The sequence below is a fragment of the Falco punctatus genome (genome assembly GCF_963210335.1).
Source record: "Falco punctatus genome assembly, chromosome: Z".
Lineage (NCBI taxonomy): Eukaryota > Metazoa > Chordata > Aves > Falconiformes > Falconidae > Falco > Falco punctatus.
In genome coordinates, this window is record NC_137586.1 from 30,074,128 (window position 1) to 30,102,047 (window position 27,920).

The window sequence follows — 27,920 nt, forward strand, 5'->3', positions numbered from 1 at the left end:
AATTTCGGAGACTGCTTTGAAATACATAAAATACAGAAACTTAAGCCAGTTTATGTGACCACTGGTAACTTCCAATTCATTGCATTGTACATTATGTAAAGGAATCTGTACCTTAGGAGAATAGCTATCTGCTCTTGAAAATGAGGCCATATCGTATCAGGCTAAGCAACAGTAAATAGTGACTCGTGCAGTTGGAGTTTTAATTAATTTGGTCTCTATTGAATCAGTCTATCAACATGGCATTAAATACCACCAGGATGTTGTATGAATGCCTTACAAATAAAGTTTTGGGTTTGTTTTTTTTCTTTGCTTAAAATAACAAAGTAATATTAGTTTGATTCTTCTAGATGAAAATAGGGTACAGTACAAATCAATAGAATGGTTATTTGATATCATGCAGAAGTAAATTCAGCACTTCCCTATTACAGTGAGGACACTAAAAAAACCAACCCACATCCACGGTCCAGTAAAATGGTCAGCCTCTCCTTCAGGACCTTACTTGAAAAAGTCTGATATTTTTATTCTAGTTTTGTAAGTTATTGAAGGATGAGAGTCTCCATCACTCCTTCAACAAGGTAAGAATTGGACTTAAATTGTTTTTCTGCTTTGTTTTTTGAGGAAACCAGGAAGGAAGAGCATTAGGAACAAGTATATTTGCCAGTACACAGTATCTCCAGAACAGATGCCTCAGTTTCTACGGTAACTATGACAACATAAATGCAAATTTTAACAAGACTCAAAACATTTTTGATCAAGTTATCAGGAAAGATTTAACTTCTTGATTACATGTTCACAGGTTTCCACTACCTCTTAAATCTTCTTGAGATTTCAGTCTCTGAGAACAACCACTTACTGCACACAACAGAATACGTACAACAGACAAGTTGTTTTAGAAATTATTTAATTTACAAATGCATACACTGCTTCTTAAAACAACCATGGTGCAAAATCTTACCAACTCTCAGTTGGTTGCACTGATGTAAACTGTCTTTTTATCTTCATTTACACTAGGAAGTCAATTTCTCCAGTAATGCTTCTATTCCTTTTACATTTTTATTTAGCTTCAACTTTGGGACAAGTTTTTGCAGTCCTTTTTTGACTGTATTTGCCACTTCCTGATCACTGCTCCGGAGAAGGCTACAAGAAACAGGAAAAAACCCAAGGATGTCAAAAGGTTAGCATGTAAGTCATAGAAAAGAAGCTGTCCATGTAAAGAAACAGTAACTGTTTAGAAGAATATAGTTAGGGCAGATTCTGATACCTCCTATTAGAGAAAGTTGTAAACTTTCCAGAAAGCATGATACACCAAGTGAGCACACAACCAACACAAGATAAATCAGACTGGAAGAAACTGCAGATCCCTACTCAAAGCAGGCTCAAACACTGGGTTTGACCAGGCTGCTCGGGGCAGTTCAGGCTTGAAACACCAGTGCCAGGTGCCTCTCACCCTCCAGCCACCTATGCACTGCTGTGAAGAGGTGAGCTCTCCTTCATCCCCTCCTGCTAGCACCAGGGGTGCTGTTCAGTGCCCAGCTCTCCTTCCTCCCCTCCCATCGGTGCCAGGGATGCTGTTGAGTGCCTAGCTGAACCAGCCCTGGTCCCATGGCCTGTCCTCCCAGGCCAAGGGATCCAGCCCACAACTAGGCTGGTCTCCCTTCAATTAAAGTCACTCCAGTTGTGGATACCTTTCTTTTAACAGGGGTCCTAAAACTGGATGCAGTGAAGTACATCTAATACACACCAAGTACTTTCACTACTGTACTTCCATGTTTTTAGTGCAGGACTACAGAGCCTTACCAGTTTTGTTCTTTTTTAGACATTACTTTTGGAAAATGAACCAGCTTTCCCAGATAGCTTTTCTTCCTCAGAAACACGGAAATTTGTTGTAAGCTGTAAAATACTATTAGAAAAGCAAAAGCATCTGCACTATACAGATCAACCTAGGCAGTGACTGCCCTTCTCCCCTTCCTTCAGGCAACAGTCATATGTTCTTGGGATTCTAATACAAAATCAGTAGAGGTAATATCACAGCTAACTTGCTACTTTGAAATGATGAGTGCACCCCACCTAAAAAACTTACTAGTTTCTATAGCCAATTTGTACAATCCAGAACCAAATTATTAATTATACTGGTATAGAAATATACTAAAATTGGAAACAAACTATAACATCCACATACTGGTACCAAGCTGGCTGCATGATACTGCAATTCTTTACAACCCCTGCAATTCTTCTGAATAGCTCCCACATTTGCAGTTACCTAAAAGCTTTTTTCTAGCCTACTTCTTAAAGGAATTAACGTAGCTTAAGGTGAGATTTAAATTTTGTCTCCTTAGGACTCCAAATCCCATGCAGGACGGCAAACGCTGTAGACAGTGAAGCATGGGATACCCATATGACAACACCACTGTTTTCAGCTACTTTATTCCTCTATTTATTTGTGTCTAACATCTTCTAGCAGCAACTTCTGCTACACTTTCAGCTATGACAGTACTGTTTAATCAAGAGGCCTTCTTTAAAACTGAAATAAACACAGTGAGGGTGATCCTATTCAGCTTCTCTGTGAGTCAGGTACCCCTGAAAATGGCAAGAAGAGTACTGACAAAAGACAATGGTTACTTAATACGGAGAGATTTCACATGGTTCACCAACAGGGACAAAAAGCATACAAAGTAACAAGCCACTCTGGGGAATGAGCTTCTGTATTTCTAAAAGTGAATTGAATCTGCCAACAGCTATACACACAAAGCTGCTTTCAAACTCTTGACATCCACACGAGTTCTTTCAAGACATTGTGATCTTTCAAGACACAGTCTTTTTAATATAAGACACATGTATGTCTGATCATATAGCCAAGAGATCATCAACATAGGGTTGGGGTTTTCTAAGATCTGGTAAGCAGGCACCTAGGTATTTTGGGGGTATAAAATACAAATTTTACAGGTTACACAAATATGGAAATCAGTAAGTCATTTGGTGAAGTATGTTTTTATCCATTTTCTACCCTGATGTAATACATCACTGACAAATTCAAAAATACTGAGAGGTCAATACAGAAATGTAAACAGCCCAGCATCCATAACATTCAAGTACTTAAACACTTTATTTAAACTAAGCTGATTGTAATGTCCCCAAAGAGCCTTCTCATTACCTTAGGACTCTTCACACTTGTATTATGTCAGAACCAGGCCCCATATTTTTTTAATAAAAATCAAATTAAAAGCAAGTAGGGAAATGAAAGGGTCCAGAGGATACCAGATAACTAAGCCATCAAGCATACAGAATGAACTCCTTGTAACTGCTGAATAAGCTTAAATGACTAGAAAGCCAAAACTCTTCAAATGAAATGACTGGGTAATTCTGAGTTTCAGATCTGCACATAAGTCACAGATGGCTCCCAAAAGCCAACAACAAAACAAAAATCAATCACAGCTTCAGGGAGAACTGGCAGCATCTGAAAATTACCTCTGTCTGAGGAATATGAGCTCCTTTATGACAAAGTTGTATCTGAGTATTTTTTTGAATAAGAAGATTCTTTAAAGCTCCGCACTTTATGTAAAAAAAACAATAATGCTGTTGTTATCTATACCAGATTAAATTCATCAGTGCTGTATGATTTAGGTAACCTCTCAATTTCAATGTACACAGTTTAACAAAGATGAGATCAATTACCACGTTAGCGAGGTAAGCAGGTGTCACACGAAATGGAACAAAAGCAGCTGGTTATCGTTGTGTGTTCCCAGCTGCCTAAACAAAAGGGCATTATGCCTAAAGAGTCATCAAGAGAAGTTCAAACTACAAATGATTCAGCTTTAATGAAAATTTTAAAAAAAAACCAAACCAGAAATATAAAAACAAAATTCCAGTAAACAAATAAACAATTCTCCCCCATACTTTTATGTCTCTTCCCTGTTATGTGAATTTCAGTACTGGTGAAAATTGTTCAACTGCCAATCTGGGAGATAAGCTCCTCTGCTTGGTAACAAAGCACACTTGCTTAAGTCCTACCCTGTAGTGCCACGAGTAATAGCAGAGAGAGGGAAAGACTGACATTCCTCACAGATTTTTCCATAAAATACAACACTCCCGTGCTGGTTTTTGCTAATACGCAATTACTAGTTTCCTGTTTTCTTCTGTAAGCCTTCAAAACCTATTAAGAGACTGTTGTCATGGTGACAGCCAAACAGTTAAGTGTTATACATGGAAAAAATTCCACTAATTTACTTTACAACCTTATTTGGACAATCAAAATCACTTAGTGCATAAACCAGCAACACCACATGTTACATGAATCTCAGCCTTGAGTTAGGGGGAAAAAAGTCCAACCATTAATACACTGTCAGTGAACAAGCCTTTGTAACAAATCTCTACTGCACATCTGTGCACAGGATCAGATAACTTAAAGGCATTAGATGCATTTATTGAATTCTAAAGGCCTGTTATGAGAGGCAAAGAAAAAGTGTTATTATTTTAGTAGCTGAACAATCTTAACAGCCAGCTCCATAAGGCTATTACGATGTTGTGTAAACTTGTTTTGTATCTGGATTTCAACTACCAATTCTTCTCACTAGTGCCCTGAATGGTAACGACTAAACAAAGCTAGAATTAAATTCAGATTAACTAACAGACATTCTATTAGTGAAAACAGCTTTTGATTCACCTTGCAAAACAGCATGAATGTCAAAGTAGCCTCACTAAAGTCATAATGAGCACAGATGGAAAGTGAATAGCAAGGAGTTGAAAGTAACTTTAGGAGAGGGAGAAGGGGGGCAGAAAAAACGGGAAAAGAGGTTTTTGTTTTTCATAATCATGTTGTCTCTTTGAACCGTTTGTTGATTTTGGCTCAGTGTAAGCCTTTATGAGGAGCCAGCAGGGCAATGCTGACCCAATAGTTCCAGAACACACGCTCTGGGCTACAGACAAAACCTTGGGTTTCTATGACCTGACACTGAGAGGTAGTTACAAAGTGAAAACAGTGGTGATTAACAGCTGTTCTTATTTGATAAAACAAAATGTTAATGTTAGTCCAAATTCTATGAGGTCTTCTTGATCTCAATAGTTGAATGGTTCACTGCTTCAAAGTTAGCCAGTTGGCTCATCATAAATATCTGCAGTCTATTCTTTTGTACGGTTTATTCCAAATACTTTCTTACTTCAGTATGAGACACGCTTAGGCTCCATAATTAAGTAATCAACACAAAGCAGCACGTTTCAAAAAACCCCACCAAAAATAGAAAACCAAAAAACAACCTAACAAAACAATGATCTGGATTCTTACATGTCTCCACCAGTCATCACAGATATTTTTCAGAGTTAATATTTTAATGTAGCTCTTTGTGGACTGCCCTTCAGAGAATTTTGTGCTTGTAAAACAAGACACAGTAGACAATTTTAAAAATAAGTTTGATGTTTAATCCTAAGATTTTCCAACATTAAGCTGCTTCCTAGTACCACAAAAGCTTGAGCTCAAGGAACAACACATACAAACCCTGGTTTGAGTTTTCCCAGTACCCTAACTCCATCACAGACTTACCAGTGGCATGAAAGACAGTACACATAGAGCAAAACATGGCACTTTGCTGGTAGAAATTTCAATGGATATTCTCTTAGCTCTTCAAGAAATTAACACTGGAACCTAATCAGAAATAGCCATGTGCCTTACATACCAACAAAGAATAATGGCACCTCGATTTACTCCTGCCCAGGTCTTCATATTCTCAATACCAACACGTTCCACCAATGTTCTTCCAAAGCGAACTGTAAAATGTGGGAAAGATAGTGATAAGAAAAAAATTAGACAGTAACTTCATACAAAGAAGCCTGTTAAAAATTCTCTGCAGTTGTGATTGAATCAAAGCTTTTAGCCACCAAGTATTCAAAAATTTTTGCTCTCAAAATAACTATTCAATGCAATGAATACCTTTATACACGTTTGACTACTTCCAACTATTGCTTGAATTTAGTTAGACAACAGCTGCACTGTGTGACAGTTCACTAGTATAAAGCAGTCAAACTTGCTGTATCTTTTTTAAAAGGGTGTCAGAGGCTATTCATGTCTTAAAGGCGGCAACCACTCCAAGGAATGAACTTCTTAAGAATGACAACGTCACAAGAGATAATTATATACAATATACTAATACATACACACACCTGCTGAAAAATGCTGTTTTTAAACATCTGACTCTACAACTGAAGAGTTGCACTTCAAGTTTGCACTTGAAGAAACAGAAGTTACTTCAAACTTCAGAGATAATCCTTTAGTGATGCATGAAAACCACTAGGAACCTTGTTTCTTTCAGCTGTTCTGATGCTACAGGGCTCTCTTTCCCCAGTAGCTTTGAAAGCCCAAGTTGGCTTGCAGATTCATTACACTAATGGCATAGGCAAAAGGAAGAACCTAGGCTGACCTCAAGTCCCCAGCTAAATTTGAACTTCAGGGAAATTGCTCTTACAGCTTGTATGCTGAGCAAACTTATCAGTAAGTAACCCCCCAAAAATCCACCCCACCTCCAAACAAACACTGAAGCTACTTTTCACTGTCACTATTCCATCTAAAGAACAGGTCAGTTTTTATTCAACTTGTTTCCTACACAATAACAATTTAGTTCTTTTCCATAATCTCAGAGCAATGATTCTGAATGGTGCACTCTTTGGAGGAAAACAAAGAAACCAAAGAGAACAGCTTATATTTAAAATGGGAATTGCACAATGTTAGTAGAAATAAATCCAGACAGCTATCATCATCTCAATTAGGCTGGTCTCTGGAAGATACTCTTAAGCTTCCCCTTTGCACACTTTTTAATCACCCACTTCAGCAGCAAAACAGCCTCCTTTCAGAAATGTTTAACAAAGCCCAACAAACCTATTTTTAAAAGAAACTGTCGATACTTGAGTGTTTTAAGAAAAAATAATAAAAATCTTTAACAAGGCCTGGTAATTTTACAATGAAAAAAGCCCCCTACACACAGAGAAGTTCCCTCCAGATTATACTATGCCACCCCCACCTCCTTTCGTTTTTTTGAGGTTTTTGCACTAGAAAAAGTAATCTCTATTTAGGACAGGGTGATTCATGCAACAAGATTTTACAATTATGTAATAAAATACGTTTAAAAGCTAAATTAAGATGTGAACATCTGTGCCCAATCTCTGCCTGGTATATGAAATGGCAAAGTTGTCCTATTTTTGTACATGAATTGTCGCAATAACAGTTATAAAGCATTAACCCAGCAGCATTAATGAACACAGTAAAGACTACAGTTTGGCTCAAGCCCTAGTGAAACACATCTTCCTGTTAGACTTCACTTTTTGTATTAGCCTGAAAATTGCTGTGTGATTTAGCAAAGCTATCAAGATATCCTAAGCAGAGAAATGAACTATGTCCCAAATACACGTTGAATCCCTGAGAAAAAAAACAAGCAAGTACTTTCATTGCAGAAAAAGCAAACGTATCTTTGGCATTCTGTTCTTGTAACAGCTCACAACAGCAAAAAGACAGAAGCACTAATCTTAAGAGGGTATGTTAAATTTTCCATATATTAGTATAAATGCAGCAATCTCATTTTAGGTCAGATAACCAATCACTCTGAGGTCATAAATTGATAAATAAATAAATAATTAGAGCTGCATACCTTCTTTTCCACACTCTCTCATTTTTTCATCTTGCTCTATTAACCATTTCAAAACTAGATGGCCTGCTGGATGCTCTGCAATGTGAAGCTTTAAGGAGAGAAAACAAATCAAACCAAAATGAAATTATTTAATGATGATGTTTCAAAATGCAGTTAGTTACATATCAGTCCATAAACATTCCTGTTTCTGCCCTTGGATATCACTTCACACGGATCCATTTAGTCATCACCTACGCAAATATCAACAAGTTCGATGCAAGTATCTGAATACTTAAACTGACCAGTTTATTTTTTACCACCTTCCCTGTAACAACTGACTTTCAGTAATATAAACCATATCGACCAATGTTTCATCCACTCCTCCAAGGGCTTCATGCTTCATTACTGAGCAGAATCTCTTGTCTAGCTGCTTCTACAAGAACTTGCAGACCTTCCACATTTTCACAGCCTTGAAAACTCACTTCAGTATGGTTCACAGAAAAATCACAGAAAATGAGTAGTTCATGTAAAATTCTGTAAACTGTCTGTCTTAAAGAAGGGGAAAGACAGAGCAAATTTAGCACTACTACAAAAATCTGGAGTGCATCTATCTTAAATATAGTATACACAGCATCTTTTGTTTTCTAGTCGACAGACATATATCCGACTGAGCTTACCAAAATAGGGGAGGGGCACACTTTGAAGAGAAGGTCATACTGTAAAGATAAACAGCTACTATCTAAGATCTTTCCTGGCATAGAGATAAGCATACCTGAAAGCTAAGAGACCCAATCACTCTCAGTGTAAACAGCTAAATGAACTATAAAAAAATTTGTAACTGTTTGATTGCATTGTGGTAACATTAAAAGAGAGACTGTGTAACACGATTGTCAGCTACCTTCACACAAAGCGTTTAAAGCAGTTCTGAAGATTCAAAATCATGAGTATCTTGCTCTACAATTCAAGATGCAACAATAATAAACCATGAAAGGAAAATGTCAGAAAACAGAGATCACCTCTAATATATGAGCGCTCTCAGGGCAGTATGTTGATGTCTTACGTAAAGGAAAAAATAAGCAGACTTCATTTTCATAACATAAAATAAGCAAATGCTCTGCAAGGTCTCAGCACGTTGTCCTCTGTTACATTACCTGCCCATCACAGCCGCCTGGAACCAGCTCCTCTGCTGCTAAACTAGCAATTGCATCTAGTGCAGGCTGGATGTCACCAAGAGCTGTTCTTAAGATGTCAGCAACCAAGACAAAGGTAGCTTTGTCTGTCACTACTTCTTGGGTATGTTCTTGCAAATATTCTAGCAAAGGTGAGGAAATAGCTTCCAGAAGTTCACGGCGGCGGAGTTCAGTATTCTTCTTACTGATGAAAGAGACAGCACATTACTGTAGGAAGGCTTGCTCTGTATGCACATCAAGCAACAAGAAATTCAGAACATATACACTATTTGAGACAGCTATAAATTACTAGAAGATCAAAATAAAGCATTATTCTTCCCTCAGTTTCACACATAATTAAACACATGTTGCACACAGATTTTAAGAACACATGGAGTGCATGTATAGTGTGTAAAGCTGATTGCCAGTAAACCTCAGTTTTTTTAACAGTAATTTAACCTCTGTTTATTTTCTATTCATTCTGTTATCTCAACTACTGAGACGCATTTCTTAAACAGCTCACTAATAATTTATAATTGGTCCTCCTTGGAAAGATGATAAGCATAAATGTCAATACAATTTCACTGAATTCAAATTAATGACTTCCATGGTTATTGCCAGAATTTGAGATACACTATTATGCAACTCAAGACACCAATAATGTATATTAAAAATCTTCTTTTTCGCCAAATTTGATACATGAGTTTAAACAAACACCACATCCAATTCTGGCCCTTTACAAAGTGGGTAAACTGCTGATCACCAATACACTGCTGACCACCAATAATAATATAGAAACTTTAAACCAAAAAAGCAAAAATACGGACTACAGATTAACACAGCTAATAATACTTATGTATTATTTAAATATATTTACATTACTTCAGTTTTAATTTCAGTGTTTTTTCATAATATATCTATCATGACAAGAAGTTGCATGAACTCTTCTAGACTCTAAGGAAAACAACTTAACCTTCATATGTGAGTTACCTATAGGCATTTCCATCTCCCTGCTGCAGAAGTGTGATGATTTCTGGAACAAAATGTGCAGGGTCTCTAGGACTTAACAAGTACAACAAGACCTTCTTCCCGTATTTGTTGTTTACTATATTGGGCAAAGCAGCATTTATTTCCTGTAGAAGTAAACAAACAGCAACAAAACATTAATAGAGAAATAGTTTTGAGCCATCAATAACTACTGATCACCGTTCAAATACAAACCTTAGGAAAGAAAAGCTACATACTATAAATATTCATACCTGCGTGCGACATTAAATAAAAAATCTCTAATCAGAATGAAAATTTGGAGAAGCGAGAGAAATAAAAAGTATTTTCCTATTTTGTGGTGAACAAAAATGTGTTCACCACATGCATCAATGTCACTGATTAGAAAATACTATAAATACATCACCCAAGAGTAATTGTTGATACCATGCTGACTTTCAAGGGAGTGTACCTAAGTGCCTAGACAGCAATGACAGTCCACGGGAAGGAAAAGTCCATCTTAAACTGATCACAGAATATTAACCAAGAAAAATTAAGTTTCAATAATAGAATAAAGCTGACTTCTGCTGGGAGTATTATTTGCAGTTAATTTGAGCATTAACAGAAAACACTGGGCACTCCCCAGAGGTTAGTCACTGGCTAGGAGTAACCACTTTGTAATCTACAGAGTGGGCACCTCATACACCTGTGCACTAATATGGCTGAAGAATAAATCCATTAATGTGCAGGGGAGTTTTCCTGCTTATAGAAGCATCCTGCTATATTCAGATGGAAACACCTGTATTATCCCATTTGCTTGTACTCAAATTTTTGTCCGCCTCCCAGCAAATGCCTTTTCATACAGCACCATGCATTTTATACAAGTTCCAGGTATCACTGGAGAACCCTGAGTACCATTCAGATACTGTTGACCATTCTGATAATCCATTCCTGGCAACTTTTAATATACATATAAAATTTATGATTATCAAAGCAAAGGAGGGCTATAGAGAGCTCTAGGCAATTCCAGCATATTTTGCAGGCCATAGCCCTTAAAAACCCTTTTTTCCACCACAAAAATCCCTCCAGAAACAAGCAGAACAATGTCACTCTTTATTAACGTGGCACCTGGCTGTCTGTCTTTGAGGGCAAGAGAAACAGAGAAAGGTGGTTGGAAGCTGGCAGGAAATGGTAAGACAACATTCTTATTTAAAAAAAGTTGCTTAAACCTAGGTGAAAATGAGTTTTGGTAAACCAAGATGAACATCAGTTTCATGCAGCACTGTCACTATGAATATGAATAAAAATCTATTACTATAACCTTCACACTCCAGGCATGGAGGGGAAAAAAAAAACCCAAAAAGTCTTCTTTGAAGAAAAATATCAAACCAAAACCACATTCTGCCTTCTCAGCATGTACATTCTGATTTAGGTGTGCAGTGTTCATTCATCAAATCAGTGACAAAGGTGCTAAAATATTTTAAAATTTAAAACAGGTAAAGAAAATATTTAGTTTAGTACAAAAACACAAAAATCCCTGCATTTCAAAATTAACCTGTAACACAGCCATTTTGTATAAAAGATAATAGACACATTTTTCTTTAAATCTTCCAAAAGTGTATTTCCCCCACTGATTTCATGATTCTGATGAATTACAGAATTTAGTCACTTTCAGTGCCAGAACTGTGAGAAAGTCCCAGGAGAAACTCTCAACAGAACAGGTATGCTGTCTCTTGTGGTAACATCTCCATAGCACTGCCTCCTTGCACTCCTCATTAAAGACAGGGAATTCCTGCTAAAAATCTGCCTGAATCCTGACACACGCCAAGCTCACAACCTACAGTTCCAGTCACATATGAAGGTTTAAAGCACCATACATATTCTTTGGTCCTGGATTAAGACTCCATGGAGCTGAGAGATGATGATAAGGAAAGAATTTCCTCGAAGGATTTAAAGAGCTTAAAACTCTCCCTTACCTACAAATTACCTGCCATTCTGTCAATCCACATTAAGTGATCAGTTTTAGAATACTACCAAAAAAAAAAATAATCCCAATTTACCAACCAAAAAAACCCCCAAAACTAGACTTGCCCAAACACTGCTTTTTCTCCCACTCCCAAATCTTTATTTTTCATACATTCCTTAAGCTAAATTTTAATATGGACAGAATAATTGGTATAAGCTGTTTTAGAAGTCTGCCTGCTCTTTAAGATAATTTTGAGGGTTGGATTCTTCTACAGTGTGCTTCAGTGCTTGACTTCTAGATGCTTCCACCTCATCCTCTGCTACAAGTTTTCATTCACCATCTGAAGAGTAGGTTTTAATCTTATCTTTTTTTTTTTTTCCTTTCCCCTGACATCCTTTCCCCATTCCTGACCTCACAAAAACCCAGATGGGCAAATCTCTATGTGTGAAGGCCACTCCCCCTTATTCTTCTTTACTTTTCTGTACAGATTGATGTGGTAGAATGACGAAACAGTAAACACTCCATTATCTCTGATCTCAGATGGTGGAAAAATACAGATGATTCAAGAATTAAATGTCAGCTTGGAAGCTCTACTAAAGCCAAACATAGTACCTGAACTAATAAACTCTGCAGAAAGCAGAGTGCTTTTAATATAGTACAGGAACGCCTCAGTGATCTTGCACCAAAACAGCTCTATCTGTCAGGGCTTATTTGCTTGGAACTTGCCTAGAAATTCTTACATTGCAGACTAGACTCTGGAAACAAAACCCAGCTGTGATTACAGCTAACATATCCAAGAAACAAACAAAAGCCGGATGGATGCTTTCATTTGTCCACATCCACCAGGAAGGCACAGACTTTGGGCCAGATCTCCACGCTAGGGTACAAAAACCCAATTCCCCACTACACAAAGTTGCTCAATCGAAGAACTGCTCATATCCTTTAAAGCAAGCCTCATCATCACTTGCCTATTGCTGCATCTCAACCCATCAGAGTCCTAAAAGCTATAGCGGGAGTACCACAAGCACATCACAACCTATCTATCCATGTTAATTATCCTGCTTGCACAAAGTCTCCTTTAGCAGTGTGAAAATATTAACTTTACAGTAATTTGCAGATTAAAAAATCTTAGAAGTGATAAAATTTGCATGTAAAGAATGTTAAGTATAAACACTTCATGAAACCCCATTAAATAATTTTTGGAAGGAAGATAGGGAAACAAGGCAGTCCAAAAGTAAGCAGATGCAGACTAGATCACACTGTCTTTACTGTTCATTCTGCAATTCCATGTAGGTGAAGCAAAACAGCTAAGAGTGCTGTCATGTTTCAGACGTCTATCTGTATCCATTAAAAATATTACACTGATTTTATCCAGAAAGTTAGTTGTCATTTCATTATCAACATATTAAGTAAAAATGTCAAGTTTTGAGAATTAATGTGAGTTAATGGTTTCAGCATCCAACCAAAAGTCTCCAAGTACTTTTTCTCATTTGTCACGGTATACTATATTCAGGCCTGTTGCCATATTCCTGAAAGTTTACTACAGTTTATCTTGAAGTATCCTTTTGCAAGATGCTACTTCTGCAAAAAAACCCCAAACAAACAAAAAGCTAAAATGTGCTAAACAACCTTTTTTACAATAATAAGTCTGCACAATGAGGACGTTCTAGGCATGGATCTTCCTGATGTTGTAGGTTTGCCTGTAAAATGGAGAAGGCTGTATCTTTGTTCTAAAGTTTTCTACTAATTTGATCTCTTGAAATACTAACAGACCTCAAACTACTACAACAAAGGCATTGACTTTAAAGAGATTCCAGTCACCCATTAGCCAGAATGAACACGTACAAAAAGGAGAATTTTCAGCAAGCACTGAATCTAGCTCAAAAACTAATCAAAAAAACTTAAAGAGAACATACGAAAACGCTGAGGTCTTCTACGAAAAGAAAAAAATAACCATGATTCACAAAGATAATGACATAGAGAAGGTGAAAAGGAATTAAATAGTTTGAAAAAAGCAGATGGATACCTACTGTCACCCTCCTGTACACTGACAAACACATTGACACTATTTAGTATGCTATTTTAGGAAAAAATTAAATTACTTACTGATATAATTAACTGTTTCACAAGTTTAGTGTCATCGATGCAATCAAATGCTGCCAGCAATACCAGATGAGAAAATTCACCCTGAAAAGATGAGACATCAGAAACCACGTGTAGTCAAGTTCTATGAATATACTGACTTAGAATCAACATTTCTGAGAATTTGTCTCGAACATGACACAACATGAACCACAAGCAAATTCTGTGTACTGTCACAGAATGAGACAAGCCCAATATCTAGGCTCTCCCTGAAAGCAAGGCTTGTTAAGAGAAGCATGTTGTTAAAACAAAGGTAGATTAAGTTGATCTGCCATTACAAATTAATATACTGCTTTATCACATCCAAGCTATTAACCTAACCCGATTGTGTAATCATCATTTGAAATCATAAGATTTGCCTTACAGGAACACTACACAGAGACTTTACTACTATGGTGCATTTTCTTAAAATTGAGATAAATCACATCCCGTATTACTGGAGATCATATGTCTACAATGAGCCATACAGTCTCTACTGCATTGCTGGAGAGCAAGTCTCTAGCATACTCAAAGGGGCACAACCCAATTCACTTTCATGTCAGCGAGACCCTACGTCAAAGTGAAGCCAGACTTTCAGTGCTCCGGTGTTCTTTTAGCTATTATTTACCCACTGTCTCATATTTATATATAATATGTTTTTTATAAAATTAACAACTCATTTATTCTGGTACTAGAAAATGATGCGAGAGAAACACTACTTAGACCAGTGGCCTCCAAAGTGGGATGCACAACATAATCCACATATAAAAATAACTGGTTAATTTTAACTCTTCCTTTTACATTTCTATTTCTGTGTATGTTTTATAGAGTATATGAGTACAGAATTTATACATATACACACATATATTGAGGCTGCATGCTCAGGGTTGTGCGATCAAGTTTGGAGACCACATCAACTATTGGTAGACAGAATGATCCAGCAGCCAGGAAGGCAAGAAGTTCAAGGCACTTTTCCTCACAGTTGCAGTTTTGCCTACCACTACGAAATCTGGTTGCAACTGTTAAACACTACTGGTGCTGCAGTGTCCATACATGTTACTCAGAAAAAACTTAAATACAGACTTCTTCCATTGCATGTCACTTCAGCATTAGTTCATTTTGAAGCTTCCCAACTTAAAATTATTAAGCATCTTAAAAGAAATGCATATTCATGTATATTCCAATGACACCCCCAACACCTCAATTCTTAACCCTCTTCTGTATATATGTTGCTCTACTCCCAATCAAGGAGAATTAACCAAGCCATACGTAGATGCAATATAAAGTTGGGCTCAAACAAAAAAACTGTGATAAAAATATTTAAGACTTATAAATAACTCTGCTACTTTAAAGAATACTACATTTAGTGCCCACAATGAAGCTTCTCAGTATGCCTCTGAGTATTCTGTAAAATTCAACACACTTCATACTAATGTATCATCACTACTTTAAACCTAGTTGTATAAAGATCACACACTTGTTTCCAGTACTGAAGCACATTCCAACTAGCCTCTACCAAATCACTTCTATTTCAGAGACTATGAAATAAATGGTTAATAAACACTCACCATTGCTATTTTTTCAATATATGTCTTCATAGTTTTCACAATGACTTTTCGGTCCTATCCAAAAGGAAACAAGAAACTTGAATGAGCCTACAATGCCAGTGACTCTAAGTAACTAAATGGATATTTACACCTGCAAAAAGATAACCTTTAATTTACTTAATAAGGCAAAGACTACTGACCGAAGTCTTGCATTTGTACTATTAGTCAACATCTAAAAAGTGTGATGAGTTAAACCTGAACTGTGAAAGACTTAACTCCCAAGGAGGTTCTGTGATATATTTACAAGTCCAGTTCACCAGTGGGAGATGCCAAAAAGGGCAACTTGAAAACAAACAAAAAAATGCACTTCAACCCTTCATTTGGAAAGAAACTTATTCAACAAGGCCTGAAACTTTAAAGTAGCAAGGACTTAACCTACTGCAGACCTCCTTTACTAGCAGGACTTTTTTAGCAGGAAGTTTCCTCAGTGCTTATACTTTGGGCCCTTGCAATCACTGCTGTCTTCTTTAGACCCATTATTACCCCTATATCCCAGTAATTTCTTTTTTTTTCTGTACTCTTTAACCAGACTATTTTCATAAGTTGCCTTTTTTTTTTTTAATACAGAAGAAGACCAAAGCCATTGCAGTATTTACAAGAGATGACAGCATATTACACTTGAATAGGATACAGGACACTGTATCAGCAGAAGAAACTAGAACACAGTTTCTATTACAGTTTCTAAGTTTTGGCATTCTAAAGCTAAACTGTGTTCCACATTATGACTTCTTCATTGTTCCCTCCCTACTGCTGATTTCATTTGCATTAAGACATCTACAGGATGAATGAATGAAAAACAGAAAAGCTCTGTGTATCATCTCCAAGAACTCTGCTAAAAATAAAAGGAATGCTTCCACTACAGAAGTTCTAATCAAAGCATGTGATTCACAAAAAACTACTGTTTCTATTTGCCAACAAGTGGGGCCACTTTTTAACTTTGCTCTCAAATACTTAACTGCATCAAAATGTGTACTGGTAGAAGAACCCACGTGGGCAATCATATTCAAGTGTCTCAGACCAGACTACTATTAAAGAGGACTGGGTAGACAAAAACCAAACAGTACCTTGGGAGTACCATGCCATAAGCAGTGCATTGCTACTCGGGCTCCATCATGAGTGTGCGCCAGGTAGATGACAGCTTCTCTGATAGCTTCTATCATTTCCTGGGGAAGAGAAGGTAGTAAAATAAAAAGGCAAAAGAGACCTGAGAAGTCTCGAGTTGGGTGGGTGAGGGCATGAAAGGATTTTTTGCCTGCTCACAACACTGTAAAGAAGATCAGTGTCTCTACAGAACCACTCTCACTGCCTTGACCTATGAAAAATGGTCTCAAAAGGAGTCCAAAAGACTGTAAATGACCTAAGTTGCCTCCCTTCCAGACTACACTGTTCATCATATTCATCCCTATGAAATCGGAAGCGTATTGAAGCTTATCAGTTGTCCTAGTACAGAAAATTCAAGGAAGGGTGCTTAGAACTGAGACAGAAATTAAAGGAGACAAAGATAACCATCCATTTAGGAAGAAAAACTATGCAATTTTTTTATACATTATGTGGTATTAGCCAGACAGCTGAAAGAAATAAAAGGTCATTTAAGCACCAGGTGATGTTATAAATCAGGTACGACAAGAATCAGCCAAAAATTAGTCTTCCTATCAAAGGAATGAGGTTCTGAAGCCACCTGACAAGTAACACCATCAGCCAAAAAACCCCCCACACACCCAAAACCCCAACCCAAAACTCAAAGCAAAACCAAATTAAAAAACCTCCCAAGGTTACTACATACTACTCCAGTTACTATCTGATAGATTTCTTTAACATGAAGTTCCCACGTATCTCCCCCTCCACCACAAGGCTTCTTCTCACTCCTTAATCAAAGGTTCCAAGAATTTTACCATTTGTTTAGAAACTGCTCAGCCACAACATGAATGGCGTTGCTAGCTACATGCACAGGCAGGAACAGATCTACAAAAGGAGTTTCCAAACCCCAAAGAAAATACCCACATGCTATCATGTCTACACAAAAAGCCAAGCAAGGAGGAAAATACGCCCTTACTCCCCTGATCCACACAAGACAGTGACTCCAGAAGCATTCTCTGACAAAGCATTACATGAAACCATGCACAGGAATGCTTAATTATATAATATCTGGACTCAGAATAGGCCACCTCACTACCATTAGCTTTGCGTTTGTTAACAGTAACAAAGAAGAGTTCAGGAGTCTAGTCCAGCAGAAGTAGGTAAGAGCCAGAAAGTCTAGAAGGCTCCATCTAGCCTGGACTAAGGTGGTGCTGAACTGCAGAACCAGCGTGAGGCTGATAGACAGAACCTGAAGACAAGTGAAGTCAAGTAGGACACTACTTTATACAACATCAAATCACACAGAAGGATTTAGGACTAGTTTTTGGAAGAACGGCTGGGATAAGCTTAGAACTGGAATTTAATACAGACATAAAGATACAAGCTGTATGCCTGGTTCAGGAAGTGGCAGAAGACAAAGTTTTGGCTGCTGACAGAAAGGCGCAATCCATTTGGTCAAGAGTTTTTTGGACAATGGCTAGAAGCGGTTAAGAATCTACACACTGGAAAGCTAAACTACTGAAAGCAACGTATCCGGCTTTGATTATTACCCAGCTACTAAGAAGGACCATTTTTAGCATGGAGACAGGAAACATCAAAGTAATTCCATTAGACTTTTTTTTTTTTTAAATTCAAGTATCACGAACACTTTGGCTTTAGTGTGAAAGTTCACTGTGACTGTTAATCTCCCTACAATACTAATTCCCAGCATCTACCTGGAATTGCCAGATGTGTAAAAGTCTATAAATGCATGATGTATATTTCTGTCCAGACAAGATTAAAAACATTTCACTGGAAGGCAAAAGACAACAAAAACAAAACAAAACATACTTACAGATCTTTGTTTTGGAAGAGCATAAGTGAAAAAGTCCAAAAACACTTTATGCACCAGTGAGTGCTTTATCACAGCCTCTCTGTATTTGGGGGGAAGAGGAAAATAAGAAACATTCCCCACAAGTAACGGCTTTAACATCAGCTAGCAATACGTCATTTATATTTAAAAAAGTTAGGCCATGAGGTTTGCAGAAAACACATAGTCATTCTGGATTAGATGTTTAGCATTTACACTATGTGGAAGATTCTACCAAAACTTAAGACATTCTAAAACCTAGCAAAACATCTTCTCCTAAAGACCACTGGCGATGCTTATCCAATAATGCATTATGGAAGCACCCCACACTGTTGGATTTCTACTGATTGCTTGACTGGAGTAGGGGACACTTTAGTTTATAGAAGTGGAGTTCAAAATTAAGGTAAGATATTCATTATGATAGTTCAGACAAAACCATACTTACTTACTTACTAGACAACACCGCAATGTTACAGCTTAGAAGTGTATCAATATCACTGTCTGCAAGTCACAAACAAAATACTTCATGATAGATGGTTACAGTTTAAATCAATTTTTGTCCTTACTTTTGTGCCATTGGGGTAAGAATCTGTTTCATTTCATCCAAGATGGCTTCTCTCTTTTCAGGGTGAGCGTCTACCACTTTATCCAGTGTTGGGATAACTGGTGTCTGAAATGAATGCACAATCAGAGGTTTAATTATTCACAGTAGGTATCAGTGTTCATAAAAAATTGTAATCTTTAGTCCATTTTCAATCAAAATTTGTGAACACCACCACAAACAAAATAATTTTCTGCAAAACTAGCAGTTTTTACAATTTTAAAAATAAAAAGCTTATCTACTTTAACTGTATACTTGTTTCTACAAACAATATTCAGCAAATATTAACAAACAAAAGCTGTTTCTGTGGTCTGAACTGTTTTTGCCCATTATGGTCAGTGCTTCATAACACTGTCAGATAGAAGGTAAAACAGAAAATGGGCATTGTGTTAAGGGAATCCTGAGCTAAGCAGAAGTCCTGCAGGGTGGCATGCACGTGTCAAAGCAACACCGCAACAAGCAACGAACTGAGAAATTAACCAAGGCCAGGAAATCCCAGTTCAAGAAGAGTAGAGAGGAGGAATACATACCATAGACTTTAAATACAGAAGTTCTTCCTGATACCTCCACTAAACAGTTACACTAGCAACTCTTGTAAAAGAATCTGTTATTAGAAGAATAGTCTGACTAGATAGAAAATTAGAACAAATGTATTTCTAACCATCCCTGCTGGAAGGGGGAGGGTGGACAGCTGGAGGCAGAAGCAAAAGTGACCTTTTTGAAACTTTAAGACACTGCAATGTAAGACTACTTGAACCACTCATGCCAAGAACGCTAGAACAATGGAAGCCAACAATGTATTTTATTTCAGAAGCTATTTTACTCTGTGTAAAAATTACAGCCCACAAACACACCTTTCTATTAGTGTTGTAAAATGCTTTACTAAAACTTTTAATAACCTGTAGAGAAAAAAACAGCAATATAGTTCAAAAATAAGCTGTTATTTTCTTGCACAATTTTAACAGAAATCTTGCAAAAAAGCATGCCTCTTTGTACACCAAGGTGCAAAAGTTACTCTAGTATAATTAATAATTGCATAAAACAGATTTGTGCTTTGTAGTAAATAATTTTATTTGTGCCTGAAAAAGAAACCAAGTTTCCATGTCAGCAAGAAAGAAGGAAAACCAGTCAGTCAAAAGAAAGGAGGTTGCACTTTTTAAAAAGGTACCCACTGCCTGGTGAGGATCTACACCTAAATGGTTTCAAGAGAGTTTGAACTCAAGTCCTGTAGTCTCCATGAGAAAAGAAAACAAAGCAAAAATTAACAGGCACATTCTGCTCACACTCAGTTCTGATGAGACACAGGGCAGTTATGACATGAAAGCCATCTACAGTATTAACAAGGAATCAAGCCTAAATTTTATCCCAGCAAGAATGATCACTTCAAGGCTGGACACTATGATACTATAGTAACTGAATTATGTATTAGACTGTCTTTGATGAGCACAGCAAGCTCATACATTAACATAATGTATTTTACACAGTTCAAACTGCAAAACCACAACAACTTAATCTAGAATACAAACATGCAAATAGTCATAACGTTTAAATGTGCAAAGCTAGACCACGTTTGTACAGCTGACAAAGAAATTTAATCAAAAGAAATAGTAGTTAACATAAGTAAGGTATTACTAACACAATACCTTAGATGCAAGAACACCTTAGACTAGAAAGTATTGAAACATCACCTTGTAAACCTGGAAAGTGTTACCATACAGTTCTTCTGTCAGCATGTGTCTCTGCTCCAGAATGGCTTTGTCATTATATGCATATTCCACTACAGCAGATGCTTCAGCATGACGGAGCATTTTTTTCACATGGCCTTTAAAACTTCTTATTATTTCTGCAACTTGTGGTTTTGTCCTGTTTCACAGGGAAAGATAAGACAGCAAGAGTTAAAACTTCACGGATAAGCTGACCTATCAATAGTTTTAGTTTTGGAGGTACATTTAGGCAGTAAGTTTTAACTTAGAAATGAGGAAATATATGCATCTGGACGAGCCTTATGGCATTTATACAGCAATAAATCCAGGAATCTGGAGAAATCATAAGGCACTTTGAGGGAAAGAAACCAGTGGATAAATCCTAAAGAATAAAGGACGCCTTCCTGAAACACTAAGCAGAGAAAATTCTTAAAAGCCAGTTTTTTGTATAAGGCAAAGATAATCTTTGAGCATATATTTGAGCTTTTTTGGCATGTATTCCTTGATATGTAGTTTTAGGTTTACTTTTTTGCAAAAGAAAAATGGCTGTTAGCAATGCCACATGCTCTCCTGTCTCATCACTATCATAAAGATGTTTTCCATCCACATTTTGTTATTCATGACCAATGCGCTATAGATAAAGAGCAGCATTCACACTGGAAATGGAACAATGCAACACAGCTAAACAAATTCACTTCATACTCACCCATACATAAGAAACTTCTTCACAATATTTCTGGAATATTTTGACTTGCTCAACTCTACTAGGCTATCTAGAAGGAAAAAAAATATTCAGCTGGTTTGATTTTTCATGTATTAACTCTACAAAACAAGATGCCTTTATATTCAAGAGAAAATGATATGGCTTGTTTAAATGCGTCTAAGAACAAAACAGAAGCATATAGGTTAAACGTAAATGGGAATAAAGTACCTTTCAGTTCTTCGAATGTCTCTTGCCTTTGCTTCTCATTACCATACTGAATAAAGCACTGGATCACTCGAGTTGAATCATGTGCAAATGCCAGCTACAGGACAGAGATATTTCATTATCCTAGGCTATTCAAATGGCATTATGTACCAAATTTATTTTGATGTACTTGCTCTCTGATACAGGTTTAAGTTTTTTTACTCCTTTAAGCACTCTATCAAACAAAATACAGACAATATTTACAGTTGCTGACAATTAAGGATATACACCAAAGTTTTAATACTGAAAGAGAACGACGAAATGGTACCTCACTTTCTGTCACATTCTTTGTAATTTCAGAGTGAGGGTGACAATACTGTTCCACTTCAGCATGGAATACCAAGAACCACTTTAAAATCCAACCTGTATTTCTCTGCAAATTTATGTATTTCAAGAATTAACTATACTAAACAATCTCCTGATACTTAAATGGAAAGATTAAGTTCTCTGAAAGAAAGCTGCAAAGCAACAATTTTAACTAATCATAACTCCTGAATGGCTGGTTTTGCACTTCAGTTAACACAGAATTTCACTGACTGAAGCTGCTTTGCAAAACAGATGGCCTTATTATAGCCAGCTTGATAGACAAAGCAACCCAGGACTACTGTCCTGAAATCCAGATGCCAAATGCAGCCTTTCAACTCCGTTTCTGTTCTTTTTTTCACTCAGTGAAAAAAAAAAAAAAAAAATCCCTGTAGCTTTTGGAACAACAGGTTAGTACTGTATTATTAGAAGTTCATTTATATTTTGCCGTTCTTTAAAGAAGCTTTTGTGAATTTGTGCACTATGTCATTAGTTTTTCTTACACTTTTAATTTTTCCATGAAGAAGCGTCTGTAGCTCATTCATTAGCTTTCCTCGCTTCTCTTTATCACATTTCTTCCTACAAGCAAAAAAAACCACAATCTTATCTGAGGAAGCAGGGTTTTTGTAGTATGATTAACTTGTATATTTAAAGAAGCAAGACATTACAAAAAAAAATTGTTAGCTCCTGCTAACCGAAATTTACATTGTCATTCCTTAAACCTGTAGATAGATGTCAATAAGCAGTTCCAGTTTCTAGAAACCAAGCCAGATTTCCACACTTTAAAATTACTTTTCTAAGTAACAGGATTATTAAAAAGAACAAACTCAAATCTGCAACCAGAGTTACGTACAGATCCAAAGGTCTGTAAAAGTCTTAGAAATAAAACTGCAAAGCACAGACACTTGGAGCAAGTAAATGTGGCTTTAGGCAACCTGGTCTAGTGGAAGGCGTCCTTGCCTATGGCAGAGGGGTTGGAACCAGATGATCTTTAAGGTCCCTTCCAACCCAAACTATTGTGTGATTCTGTGTGGGGCCTCAGTTCTGGAATTACACCTGCCCAGCAAGAGGATACAAACCTCCACAAAAAACACATGCAGTGATTCTACTGCAAGATCAGGCTGAATCAGTACATACTCTGTGCTTCAGGAGTTGATTCATTTTTTGAATCTTGAGGCATTTACTCAGAAATTTTAGCCTAAAATACAAGTAAGCTAAATCCAGACATTTATAGCACCATGGGTCACCACACTCTGCTTGAACCATCTGTTGCATGCCATTTTAACATTCACCCACGGAATTTCACTGTGGAAATATAGTTTCACATAATTACAAAAGGAGAAGAAGGGTCTTCTTGCAGCTTATGACTTAAAGCCAACTGAATGAAAGAAAAAAAAATCATTACCTTCTCACACTTTCCCATATTTGCTTTGATTTTACAATTATGTCATAATTGCTTTTATCATTAAGTTGTCTGGTTTGTTTTAACTCCTTCCTTTGCTTTTTGAAGTCATTCCATTTTGGCTTCTTAGAAACTGACCCAAAAGACAAAATAAATACATTTTCTACAGTCAATAAAAGAGCAGCAATGGAATCCTTTACCAGTATGAACTGTGGCAGCTCTGAACTGCTAACAATTCAGGAGCTTTGTCTGCAATGCAACTAGCAGCCTATGACTGCCCCAGGCAATCCTCGATTTTTACTTCATCCCATACTCATACATACCTTTTCCCTCTCTCAAAAGAAGAGCCCTAACTCAAAAATACTTATCTGAAATCTCAGAGAAAGGAAAAAAATTAGTCAAATTCCTTAAGTATGGGATTTTAGTATGCAACAGCAATACACCGCCACACAACAAACTCTGTTAGTTAATTCTAATGACTTACGGAAAAACCTGAAGTATTTGATTTTAGTTTTATCCATACCTTGACAAAACCCATCATCTTCTATTACATAGTTTCACAGAAGTAAGTCACACCAATTATTATTTTTACACAGGGCATTAAAGACCCAGCATTAAATTTCCACACCCTAAAGCACCACTTGTTTGTATTCAGCAGCACGCACTTCATGCTCTCTTTTTACAAAGTATACTGTTGACATTACCACTCTCCTAAAGTAATGCCAACAAGCAAAACCAGTATTACTTTGCTGCGAGAGCAATGCCACTGTGCAATACACAGCAGCTTTCAATTACTCTTATAACCAACATTTAAAGGTTTGTTTGTGGGTTTGTTTTTTTGAAAGCAGCTCAATATGAATATTCTATTTCTATTACATTTCCATACATGTAGTGCACATACCACGTAAAGTAATCCTGCAAACATGCAACAGCAGCAACAATAAAATACTCAACGCCTTCTACTGTCCTTCAAACAACTAGCATTTTTCTGCAGAACTTCAGAATCCCTCACATAAGATTCCACTTCTCATTTTACACTGTTTAATTGTAGAGCTTTGCTTCACAGCAGAGGAAGGAACAACATAAAGTTCCCATATACCAGAAACAAAGTTAAAAAAGAAATCTATTTAAATAGTCCTAAAAGCAGACATTTATTTACCCTCTCAGTATAAACACAAAAATAAGCTGCAAAATGCAAAAAGCAGCAATAACACCAATCGTATCTTTTTAAAAGAAAAAAAAAGTGACTAGATAGTTTGGACCACAGGAAAAAATAATATAAAAGATCATCAACTTTGTTTCATGACTTCTTGTGTTCCAGATTTAATAGCCAGTACTTCTAGGACAGATGATTAGATTTCTAAAACAGTCCATGAAAAACTGTATTTTTCAAATTTGGTGAAGACAGCCAGCTAGCCACTTAACACTGTCATTAAAATAATCATAGCTTTATGATGGCATATCAATTATTTAAATTTGCTACTGCATCTTTCCTTCTGACTTCCAAGAAAATTCATAGCTGCTGACCCTGAGAACTTTGGCCTCCAGCTTAGTCAGGTGAAGTAAATTTTTCCACAGCAAAGATTAAACATGAAGTAAAATTGAAGTAATTCAGCCAATTTGGAAAGATAGTAACAAGGCAGAGGGAAAGAGGAAGACTTAGGTGAACATGTTTCCCAAAACCTGGTTTCCACTGATCTCCAGGCTTTAAAATCTGCTCACCTCCCTCTTCACCATCCTGGAGCTTCCTCTTCTTTACAAGCTTTTCTGATAGCTGTTCATTCTTGAATTGTTTGACACCTGCTTTTCCAGGTCTTAACTGTCCTTTCACAAATTTCCTGGAAATGGATTTAGGCTTTCTCTCCTCATCTCCTTTGTTAAGGAATTTATTTGGCAGACCTGAATCTATTAAATGACAAAACAGAAATTAAAATGCTATCACAGAGATAATGTTGCCTCAAAGTAACAAATTACTACTGTAACAAGAATTAAACTACTTTGTAATCACAATTATACATTTAATAGTAATCCTTACAAGCTTCTCAAAGCTGGTGTTTTCATTGCAGTCCCTGGGTGTCCCAGTTTTCCCTACAGAAGTTTTGTCCAGGCATTATTTTCTGGGCAGCAGCATAACAGCCTCAGCATAAAAAGGGTTATTCAAAATTAAGAATTTCACCAGCCCCAACATCAAAGTCATAAATTCCCAAATCATCTCTTCACAGTTCATGGTCAGAATGTTATCATCTGTTTTAAGCAGAAGAGAGCAAACATTGAAAGGTATCTTCCCAAGGGCTTGCAATACAATCCATTGAAAGCATTTCAGCTTTACTTTTTCCAGCTTGTTTGATCATATAGCCTGTATAGTTTTGAAAGCAAAAGAGAATCATAGAATGACTGAGATTGCAAGGAACCTCTGAAGGTCACCTGGTCCATCACCCCAGCTCACATACAGGGCCACCCAAAGGTGCTTGCCCACGACTGTCTTTGGATGGCTTTTGACTGTCTCCAAAGTAGGAGATCCTACCGCCTCTCTGGGAAATCTGTGCCAAGGCTTGGGCACACTCATAGCAAACAAGTCTTTCCTGATGTACAGAATGAACCCCCTGTGTTTCAGTCTGTGGCCACTGCCTCTGGTCCTCTGTGAACCACTGGAAAAAGCCTGGCTCTCTTGTCTTTGCACACACACACAGACACAAACACAGGGCCTTCAAGTATTTGTATACATGGAAATACATGGAGACAATCCCCCTCAGCCTTCCCTTCTTCAGGAACTGTCCCAGCTTTCTCAGCCTTTCCTCATAACAGAGGTGCTCCAGACCCTTCAAGCTCATAGCCCTTCACTGGGCTTTCTGCAGTATGTTTATTTGTCTCTTGTACTGAGGAGCCCCGAACTGCACACAGTACTCCGCGTGAGGCCTCACCAAGTGGTGAGAAAAGGGCAAGGATCACCTCCCTCAACCTGCTGGCAGTGCTCCTCCTAATGCAGCACAGGATCCAATTAGCTGCCTTTGCCACAAAGGCACATTTCTGGTTCGTGTTCAACTTTGTGATCACCAGAAGCTTCAGAGCCTTTTCTGCAAAGCTGTTTTATCCCACTATGTGCTGGCACATTGGATTGTTCCTCCCCAGGTGGAGGACTTCACCCTTCAAATGTCAGTGAATTTCCTGAGACTTCTGCCAGCCCATTTCTGCAGCCCGTTGAGGTCCCTCTGGAGGGCACCATGACCCTCTGGTGCATCAGCCATTCTTTGTAGGTCTGTGTCATCAGTAAACTCTGCCCCATCACCCAGACCATCAATCACGCCATTGAATAGGACTGGACCCAGGATTGACTCCTGGTGTACACTACTAGTTACTGGCCCCAACTAGATTATGTGCCACTCATTACCACTCTCTGGGCTCACCCACTCAGCCCGCTTTCAATCCACCTCACTGTCTGTTCATCCAGGCCATAATTCATCTGAACCTCTGTGAGGATCTTATGGGAGACACAATGAAGAGCCTTACTGAAATCCAAGTTGACAATATCCACTTCTCTTCACTCATCTACCAAACCAGTCATTTCATGACCTGATTTTACCAAGATAAAAACTGAAGTGCAAGCATGCCTGTGCACAACCAGAACATCTCAGCTGGACTCCTACTAGGGAGCCTGTGTCTTCTTACCGTTATCTTTTTTATATTTCCTTTTCCCGTGTGGCACTTTTCCACGAGATGCTTTTCCACTCCTCCCCACAAACTTCTTTTTACCCTTTGTTTCCATTGTGGCAACACTGCAAACAGAGCAAGAGACAGCATTACAGCCACCGCGGCTCACTGCCAACAACACGAGGAAAAGACCGCTTGTGCTTCCCTCTACACCGGTTAACGCACTTGACGGAATAAAACCCTTCTCAGTGGCGGCCGCCCGTCCCTAATTGGGCGATGCGGGCGAGAAGAAGTCGCTCACAAGCCGATCTGGACGGAGGCTCAACCAGGCAAGTCTGCGGTTCACTGGGCCTGGACGGCCGCTGCCCCAGCCCCGCTCCCCAGAGATCCCAGGACCAGGCCACGTGGCAGCGCCGGGAGAACGCAGAATACCGCCGGCCGGCAGCCGGGCGCGGGGGCCGCCAGGCTGGGGTGCTGCGTAAGAACCCCCCCTCCCGCCGCCCCAATATCTTACCGCGTACCGCCGCCCCTGCCGCTCACCTCACACGTGCCGCCGCGCCCGCGCTTTGCGGCCCCTTCCGGCGAGCGCGGCTCCCCATTGGCCCGCCTGCCGCTGCCGCGCGACAGTGCCGGAGCAGCGCGCCGTAAAGCGCCGCGCGGAAGGCGAAGGGTGTTGCGCTTTCCGCCCAGTGCCTTGTTTCCGGCCATTGGCGGTGGGTGGGAAGGGGTGGGGTGGAGAACTCTCCATTTTAGGGTCCTCCGTTGCAGTTCTTGCATGTGTGGAGTCTCCACGGACTCTTGGAAGGGGCGGGCTGCTGTGAGGAAAAGCGCCGGCCCCTTCCCAGTATTTCTAGAGGTCTATTGCCTTCTGCCTGACCTTCCGTCGGCCGTGCAGCTAGGCCAGCAGGCCTGCCGC

General features: G+C 38.2%; 1 protein-coding gene across 2 annotated transcripts; it reads right to left on the reverse strand.

The window, feature by feature from the left end:
* Positions 1 to 634: 634 nt before the first annotated feature.
* PUM3 (pumilio RNA binding family member 3) lies at positions 635 to 27,920 on the reverse strand. Of its 2 annotated transcripts, none has more exons than XM_080372090.1 (18): positions 27,519 to 27,920; positions 27,023 to 27,129; positions 25,079 to 25,261; positions 23,360 to 23,489; positions 22,458 to 22,533; positions 21,616 to 21,709; positions 21,391 to 21,457; positions 20,670 to 20,844; positions 18,947 to 19,050; positions 18,366 to 18,444; positions 16,519 to 16,617; positions 15,416 to 15,469; positions 13,833 to 13,913; positions 9,767 to 9,909; positions 8,759 to 8,981; positions 7,629 to 7,716; positions 5,667 to 5,757; positions 635 to 1,137 (listed from the first exon to the last, which is right to left on the reverse strand). In XM_080372090.1, exons 1-18 carry the CDS (start codon positions 27,779 to 27,781, stop codon positions 1,008 to 1,010), a joined length of 2,187 nt encoding a protein of 728 aa, XP_080228216.1. In that variant the 5' UTR covers positions 27,782 to 27,920; the 3' UTR covers positions 635 to 1,007. The 2 variants fall into 2 exon arrangements, with proteins under 2 accessions (XP_080228216.1, XP_080228215.1); XM_080372089.1 differs by having other exon boundaries at positions 25,079 to 25,264.

What these genes read in the sequence shown, in the direction of transcription:
- PUM3 (XM_080372089.1), bottom strand. Translation starts at nt 27,781, where the DNA reads ATGCAAGAACTGCAACGGAGGACCCTAAAATGGAGAGTTCTCCACCCC. An exon ending in ATATGGGAAAGTGTGAGAAG is followed by an intron (nt 22,534 to 23,359) that starts GTAATGATTTTT and finishes TTTTGCTTGTAG; the next exon opens with GAAGAAATGTGATAAAGAGA. An exon ending in CAGGCGGCTGTGATGGGCAG is followed by an intron (nt 7,717 to 8,758) that starts GTAATGTAACAG and finishes CTCTCCTTAAAG; the next exon opens with CTTCACATTGCAGAGCATCC.